Raw genomic sequence first — 8809 nt, forward strand, 5'->3', positions numbered from 1 at the left:
AAAAACTCCGTTTTCCAGTTTATTCAAGTATATATTTATGAAGAGCCTGCTAAATACCAGACACTTGCTAGGCGTTGCCATAGGGATAATGAAACAGACCTAGAGAAGCTTGGTAAAGGGAAGAAAAATCAGGCCTCCTGATTCCAAGCTCAGTCTTTTTTCTTCCCACAAGTCCTTGACTCCCCTGTAATGAAGCAAGGGGCTGTGAGTTTAAATCCTGGAAGGATTCCTCAGGACTTTCTTGAGATGTGTAAGGTGAAAAATAATACTGTGGACTAAGAAAAACAGAAGCCTTTTAAAGAAAGCTTTCCCTTTTCTCCCTACCAAGAATATAAGCTTATAATCTTTCGGGGAAAGCCTTGGGGGCCAGATGTGTTTCAGAATTTAGAGTAACACTCAGCAGGGCCTGGGGCAGTACAAAGTAACCGAACGATATTTCTACAGCAAAGTGTATGAATATTCATACCAATTTGGGTACATTTATGAATATTCATACTAAATCAGCCGAGTCGCCTACTTTGGATTATATTTTGCCGCCAAATTTGTCTTTACAAAATCCAGTTTTCACAACTTTGTGAATTTTCCAGTAAGGGACTGTGGACTTCAATGGTAATGACCAACATGTATTGAATAGGCATCTATTGCCTATTCAAACCATAAATATTTGTTTTTTCAGCTGACATTTATTGAATGCTTAATATGTGCCAAGCACTTTGTATATTTTGTCTTATTTATTCCTTTCAACAACCGTATGAAGTAAGTACTATTATTTGTCAGTTCTGACAGATGGAAAAATCAGAGGCTTACAGAGGTTCAGTCACTTACATGGGTTATACTGAACAAGTGGCAGAAATGGGGGTTGTAAACCAAATCTGTCTGACTCCAGAGCAAAAGTTCTAACCACTATGTAATACTGTCACAGCTTGGAACTCTCTCACACTTAACCGCATTTTACCTTGTGCCAATTATGGTCCTTTGGTACCTGTTGCTTCTACCCCTTATTCCCCCCTCCCCCCACACACATACACACATCACACTCTTGGGGCTCTAGACCATATATTTGTGAATCCAGCACAGGGCCTGGCGCAGCTTAGGTACTTGTAGTAAAATGAATGAATACAATATTTCATAGATTTCCTTTTTTGTTGGTCTAGTGTTTTACTACTCTATAATAAAGAGACCAGACTATTTCTGAAAGGGCAGGTCTCTGGGTGATTTTGTTGCTGACAAGGTGAGCCAAAGGATGTGTGTGTATATATGTATATATGTGCATATATATTTATAATATATATGTTATATATATGTATGATATATATATTATATATATATGCTTTTTAAATGTTGTACCGGGCATCTATTGCCTATTCAAACTATATTCATTTTTACTTGTAAAGGATTCCAGAATTTTGCTTGGATATTATTTATTTAGTAAGGTGGTCAAAAGTCAACTCACTGGGTAACCTCACACAAAGAAAAACACTACTCCATGAGTACAGACTACAGCGGCCCAAAGATGGTCCACGGGGTGAGAGGAATCCTCAGTCCATCCGCTCCTTACGACCGGACCATTGTTTTCAAGTACAAGGTCCATTAGCAACGGGGCAATGAACAGAAAACTTACCCTAGATCTAGAAGAAAGAACCTCAATCTTTAGATCTGCATCATTCTGCAGACCAATTTTAGCCAATTTCTGCATCCATAGAATGGTGATATTTCCCACCTCTCAGGGTTTTTCTGAGGATTACGTGTGACTTTTTCTGAGGATTACGTGTGACATTTTCAGAAGTGTTTTGTAAATTGGCAAGCACTGTCCAAATAATTGGCACCTCACTTGCCCATGTACCTTCTCCTCTAGGCCTTTGCTTGTATTTTCTCTACCTGGAATACTGTTTTCCTCTACTAGGGGAAATCCTAGTTATTTAAACTCACTAAGCCTCAGTTCCTCATCCGTAATATTGGTAAAATAACAGTACTATAAAAAAATGACAATGAATGTGCACAATACCTGGCCAGAGTAAATGTTCAATAATTATTAACTCATTATTACTCATCTTCAAGGCTGGCTGGAATATTACTTTCTTAGCCAAGCCTTAACACCTCCAGGCATATTATTATTATCATGTAGTCATTTTTAATGACACCATCCTAAGGAGTAATTCATACCTTTATTATACTACATACTACTTTTTATTTTAATGGTTTGGTTACTCATCTGTCTGGGTACTACAAATGACGTCCTCTAGGGCAGCAAACATACAGCACCGGTCTTGTATCTCTAGGACCTTGCATTCCGTGGGTGCTGCAGAAATGGTTAACAGATTGGAAATGAGGACATGGTAGCCAGTTACCCCTCTCCTGGCCATAGATCTTTAGGATTTCACCTCCTCCTCCTCAGATATTTTCTTTCCAAAAGGCTGAGCCAAGCTTGGCACAAAGAATCTGCAAGTCAAAGCCTGAGAGCTGCAGAGGTTGGCAGCTGCTTAAAGGACCAGCTTGTCACCTCCCAAGGGAACTCCAGGAGGCCTCTAAACTGGGGAAGAGGAAGAATCGAGGGAGAGGTTAGCAGAAGCTTTTAAAGTTGGCATTACTTAGTCCAGTGCTCACTGATTTTTCCAAGGCAACACCTGGCTGCTTTTCACTGGCAGGTTGGCCGGAGGGCAACAGTGTGTCTTCTGGAGCCGCTCTCATGCCCTCTGGGGATGGGTGACTCAACTGGTCTTCCTACAGGAACTTGGATCCAAGCCTCTCCCCTCCCCAGCACTGGACTGCCCTGCATTGAGCCATCTCTTAATGCAACAAAGTTTGGTAGAACCTTGCTCATGGCAACTAGGCAAGTGCCCAAGGACAGAGACCAACAAGTGTCCTGGAATCCAGTTCCCTGCTGTGCCTCAACTCTCTCTAAAATGATACATTGTTAAGATCCTTCTTCTCCCCTTCCCCAAAGTCCTATGTCCCACTGCCCTCTGGAGCAGTCCCCCTCCCCCAGGGCCCAGACTTTTGTCTGGGGCTCAATGCCAGGGAGAGATGATGAGTCCCCCTCCAGGTCATAAATCCTGGACTAAAAGGAAAAATCGGAACTTGGACCCTAGATAAAAACCTCAATGGTAATGGACTGACTAGCCTGATTGGGGGTGGAGGAGTATTCTCCCCTGACCTGCTAGGGCTCCATCGGCCACCAACCACGTCCCCCACTTTGATGATTTGAATTTGTAAGTCCAGCAATTCCAAGGCTGTTTGGAGCCCATTTGAAGGGAAATCCTTACTAGCCTCGGTAAAAACTAGGTTCCTGGGGCTTCACAGGAATAGACAACCACCTTCCCTGGGGGCTGCTCCTTGATTACTACCAGAGGGTAGTAAACTGGCAAGGATGCCAGCCTGACATCCCAGAGGGTTACTACATTCCGTTTACGTAACAGAATTACGAGCTAATCCACTGCTCCCTTGGTGATATCTCAGCTGCCAGTTCAACCTCAGTTCCATTCTTTCTCTTTGGCTCTGAGATTCCTGGGCTCTGCTTCAGGTTCTATCACTAGCTTGATGTGCACAACCTTGAGTTACTTATGGTGAAGAGGCTAAAAGGACAAGCAGCAGATTATGGTAGACCTGTAGTTCTCAACTGGGAGTGACTTGCTCCCCAGCCAGGAAACATTTGTCAAGATATGCTCTTTGGCAATTGGTTGTCACTACTGGAGGAGAAGAGATTGCTACTTACATCTAGTGGGTAAGAGACCGAGGATGCTGCTAAACATCATACAATGTTCAGGACAGCCCCGTGATAATGAATTATCTGGCCCCAAATGTGCCGAGGTTCGGAAATCCTGTGGTAGAAGACCATGACTATTGAATGAATGTTACATGGATTTGGATTAGAACCATTGGTCTGCTGTATGATCTTGAACATGTCACTGAACTTGTACAAACCTTAGATGACTCAGCACAGTGATAAGAACGCAGGTTCTGGAGTTTGAATCCCAGCTTTATAAACCAGCTGTGTGGACCTTCACAGGATATCTCAGCTCTCTGAGCTTTCCTCAGTTTCCTTAACTATGAAATGGCTTATTTCATAGGGATGTTGAAAGTTATTCATGGGAAGTGCTTAGCAATGCTCTCGACACACAAGTGCTCAAATGTAAGCTGATGTTATCACCACACTGGCCTCCTTGCTTTTCCTTCCACAGAACATAGCTTCTGTACCCACATATTCCACAATGTATGACATCGTTCACTCTTATTTCCACTCTGCTGATACCCCAAACTCCTTCAGGGCAAGGACCTTAGATTTCTTTGCCTTCCCAAAGACTCCTAAGGAGGATGCTTAGTACCTGCGTGACTGTCTTTAACTTGCATATAAATTGAATCCATCTTATTGACTCATATTTTTGGTGTTGACACTAATTAGAAATATTCCTAGTTTCACTATTTCACAGAAATTTTACAATAAGTTGAGGTATAAAAGTTTTCACAAAATGGGTCCCACTTCTAAGTTATTACTCTTTTTGAAACCATTCAATCTGAGACAGACCATGTCTACCAGCTTCTTTGTGTTCCTTCTGTCCGTTTTCCTCCTGCTAGGGCTTGGAGAAGCAGCTGTGATTATCAGGTTATATCTTACCTAGGTTATCGGTTTCTCTTTAGCCAACTGGGCAGACTTTTAGACCACCAGATGCTTCGTGAAGCAATCTAAGCAATTCGTCACTTGGTTGGTTCACTGCACCCCCATCCCCAAACACCCTTTTTATCCTTAGCAAAGCTAAGACTGTAAATTCTTCAAGAGCAGAGACTGTGTGCCTAAATCTGCTTTATTCAAGAACATCCTGGCACTCTAAGAAAGGATAATTGGGAATGAAAATGAAACTTACAAGTGGGGCTGAATGCAAGTGGATGGAGGCCTACTTCCACCTCTAACATGCTATGCAATTTCTTTGGCACTAAGTTTCCCTATCTGTGCTACCTCCATTGTGTGGCCAAAACGGAAATAGGCGGGACAGCATAGTTAAAGGTTTAGGCTGGCCTGAGGGGGAATCCTCAAGTCTGCCGCTTACCAGCTTTGTGATGTTGGACAAGTTATTTTGCTTCCCTAAGCCTCAGTTCCCTCATTTGCAAAACAGGTCTAATCACTGTACTTATAATTCACAGGGTTGTCAAGATAACAACATTAAAACACTTGGTACAGAGCTTGGTGCAAATTAAGATCCTCAAAAATATTACATATTATTATACTAAATATGAAGGGAAAAAGCACCAATTATTATTACTTAAATAAATCTACGCTCCCCCTGGGAGATAAAGAGAACCCCCTCATGTTCTTACAGTCACGGCAGTGCTACTTCTCAGCTCTGAGGAGTTCCTAATCACCAATGGCTGACCCAATACCACTTTCCTTGTCCCACCTTTCTACCAAGACCCTCCCCAAGGGCAAAGGACAGAGGCGCAGGCATACGGGTTTAGAGAAACGTTGTATTTAATGGTAAAGCTTAGCACACTCCAGCACTGGGCATGGCCTGGAGTCGAAGCAGCAGGGATGGGTATGTGACCCCCATAGAGCCTCACATGGCGAAGAGGATGAGGAAGGCGACCATCAAACAGAAGAGCCCCATGGCCTCAGACAGGGCAAAACCCAGAATGGCGTAGGAGAAGAGCTGCTGCTTGAGAGATGGGTTCCTGTCAGAGAGAGAGCCATGGAAAGGAAAAGGTGAGGGCATGGGTGGCAGTGGAAGACACAGATATGTTAGGTGAATGGGGAGTGCTGAAACTGGGAGAAGGCCTAGCCTGCATATATCCTGGGGATTTGGACAGGCAAGCAGAATACCAACATGGTAAGTTTAAGTGAGCCAGGTTAGAAGGATATTTAATTCCAATTCAGAGAAACCACCGAGGTTTCTTCTCCTGGAAAAAACAGGAGGTAGATAAAATCAACTGGAAGATAGAGGGATTGCCTCCTGCTGAGGCTTCCCCCAAATAAGGTGGAATTTACTGTGGGAGATGCTCTAGGCCACCCTCAAACTTACCTGGCATAGCCAATGATCAAGCTGCCGAACACTGTTCCAATGCCAGCCCCTGAACCAGCCACACCCACTGTGGCAGCCCCAGCACCAATAAACTTGGCTGCTGTGTCAATGTCCCGGGACACAACACTGGTCTGGAACTCCCGTCTGGCCACCTGGAGTGGGGAGCTGCTGTAGGAAGGCTAGAAGGACAGGGAGAGAGAGAAAATAAGGAAGGAGAGAGAGAAAGGAGATAGTGAGGCACAAGGACAGGTGGCTGACTCCACCTTCCACCCCACCCACCTGAGCTCTGAAACTGTTGGCAAACTGCCTGTCAAGTACAGAATGCTTGGATTGCAGAGCATTCTGGGAATTAGTTTTAGGGACCATTTTCAGACAGGGCTAGGGAAATTTCGTGGGTTAGGGAAACTTTACTTTTCCAAGTGTCTCACCTATAATGCTCACCTTGGGGGTACTTAGAACTACTAAAGCACCCACCAGAGTCTCTAACTCTCCTCCTACTTTGGCCTAAAGCAACTCAACTAACTCGAAGGACCTCTGGGAAAATTCATAAGAAGGCCCATACTCCCTTACCTGTTCCAATGGGATCTCTGGCCTACTCAGGAAGGAGGCAGACACAGGCCTGATCAGACCCCTGGTACAACAGCGGATCTGTAAAATCAGAAGGACACATCTCCCCAGATCAGGCAAAAGAAAAAAACCTAATTGACGAGCTTCTTGTCAAAAACGACTGTAAATATTCTAAAGAGAAAAAGCCCAATATATTTCAAGGTCAATTAATGTATTCTTGTTTCTACCAACTAGGCCTACACCAGACACAGCTGTCCTGAGACCCTGGTGTTGTCAGCAGTGGCAACCTTCCCATTTAAAATTGGGTACCAAAGTTCACTTCTATGGGCACAGCCCTAATCAGTATTCCAGAATGAAAAACTCCACACTAATATCAAACCAGGTACAGGAAGGGTTTGTACCCAGATCACCAAAGGAATCAGTAGGGGGAAAGCTTATTTTGCTAACATGGTACTCACTGTTACATACCCTGAATGGAGTGGATCAGTAAGCCTGGTGAGGCTCCTAAAACAGCCATCTAAGCAGAGCCCTTTATAACATGGCTTTCTTGAAATATATTTTAGTGCAGTGGTTCTCGTACTTGGCTGAACACTGAAATCACATGGGGAGTTCTAAAAAATATAGATGCATGGGTTCCACCCCCATTCCCAGAGTCTGTGCATCCTGGAGTTCCCCAGTTGATTCTAAATGTGTAGCCAAGGTAGAGAATCACTGCTTCAGTGAGCTGTCTTACTATAGCCAGTGGGCTGTCTTACTATGGCCAAGCCAGACTGGGGATAAAGCTCTCTGACCACGTTCCCAAGCCAAGATAGCTGTTTACAGGTCCAAATAAACAGGGGTTAACTACATCACATCCTACAACCTCCCCAAAGCATCATCAGGATGCCAAGCTCCTCTCAGTTCATTCATTAAACATTGATGGCACTACAGAGCACCCCGGAGCCGCAGCTTACCAGAGCCGGAGGAATGAGTAGTGCCCCGGTGGTCTGCATTTTTTCAGTCTGCAAAGGAAAAAAAAATTCCATTGACAGTCTAGTTATTTCCTTATAGTGGCGACCTTCGGTTGTCCCCTTCACCCCCGCCCGTCCCCCTTGGGCCGCGCTCTTCCTTGCACCGTGCCCCCAGTTGAGGAGGGCATTAGAGGTCAGAGTGACAGCGCGAACTCCCCGGTCCACCACATTCAGCGCGGCAGGTCTGCAAAGGAAGGTCATGGAGATCGGAAGTAGAGGAAGGAGGCCCGAGCCCCAGGAGGGAAATGTAGCGAAAGCGGATGGTCTCCCGGGAAGATTGGAGGCCAATACTGGGCAGGTGCCGTGCAGGGTCCTGCCAGTTTTACACAGCTGTCCTCCGCCCGCCTCAGCCGGGACAGTTAATCGCTCATTACCGTTGGGAATTAACATTAATTGTTAAGACTATAGATGTCCACCATCTCTCTCGGCTCTGGGGCAAATGCCCCTCCACAGCCCAGCCCATACCCCTGCCGTTCGCTGGCCCCCGACTCCAGGTCACCTGCACTCCCACAGCCCTGCTGCCCTTGCTCAGACCACGGCGCTCGCCTCGCTCAAGGTGACTGACTCACCCAGCAGCTTTAGCTCTAGGTCTCAGCGCTCAGCTTTCCCACCCACGTGTCCCGGGGTCCCCCCACTCTCATTGGCCGCAATCCTCCCGTACCCCCATTGGTTAACGTCCTCAATACCTCCTTTCTTATTGGTTTTCAGCAGCTTCTTCCTCTCTCTCCACAGGAGCGTCGTGGCAGTACCCGCCCTCATGCGGGTGAAGGCGGGGTTTTCCTCCGAGATCTCGCTTCCGATTGGTTGATCCCTGAAACGCTCAACCATAGAGACGAAGGGACTCAGAGGTTCCATAACCTCCCGCACAAAATGGCGACTAAGGTGGAAGCTGCAGAAAAAGGCGTGAGAGAGATGACCGGACGCCTTACGCAGACAGACACATGACCTTGGACCTGAGCCTTCATTCGGGCGCACCGGCCTTGAGGCGCGTTGCATGTTGGGATTTGTAGTCGGGTCGTAGGCTCCAAGGACGGCTGAGATCCCGCGAGACGTTCCGCCTGGAGCTGGAGGAGCCAACGCCTTTGCAGTAATACCCTCGCTAGTGATTTGCCGAAATCTTGCTTCCACCTTGGAGAATATAGGCTGCTCGCTGGCTTTGAAAGTTCGCTGATGGGCGAGCGCGCCTCCGTGGGCTTCTGCCGGTGTTCAGCAGTCATTCACTAG

General features: G+C 45.9%; 1 protein-coding gene across 3 annotated transcripts; it reads right to left on the reverse strand.

Moving 5' to 3' along the window:
* Positions 1-5443: 5443 nt before the first annotated feature.
* Positions 5444-8232, reverse strand: ATP5MC1 (ATP synthase membrane subunit c locus 1). 3 transcript variants are annotated; one of them, XM_019740694.2, is made up of 5 exons: positions 8155-8232; positions 7529-7576; positions 6579-6656; positions 6009-6187; positions 5444-5661 (listed from the first exon to the last, which is right to left on the reverse strand). In XM_019740694.2, the coding sequence occupies exons 2-5, from the start codon at positions 7565-7567 to the stop codon at positions 5547-5549; spliced, it is 411 nt and encodes a 136-aa protein (XP_019596253.1). In that variant the 5' UTR covers positions 7568-7576; positions 8155-8232; the 3' UTR covers positions 5444-5546. The 3 variants fall into 3 exon arrangements, with proteins under 3 accessions (XP_019596253.1, XP_019596251.1, XP_019596252.1); XM_019740692.2 differs by having other exon boundaries at positions 8085-8217; XM_019740693.2 differs by lacking the exon at positions 8155-8232 and adding an exon at positions 8051-8154.
* Between the last annotated feature and the right edge of the window lie 577 nt (positions 8233-8809).

The sequence above is a fragment of the Rhinolophus sinicus genome, linkage group LG15 (assembly GCF_036562045.2).
Source record: "Rhinolophus sinicus isolate RSC01 linkage group LG15, ASM3656204v1, whole genome shotgun sequence".
Lineage (NCBI taxonomy): Eukaryota > Metazoa > Chordata > Mammalia > Chiroptera > Rhinolophidae > Rhinolophus > Rhinolophus sinicus.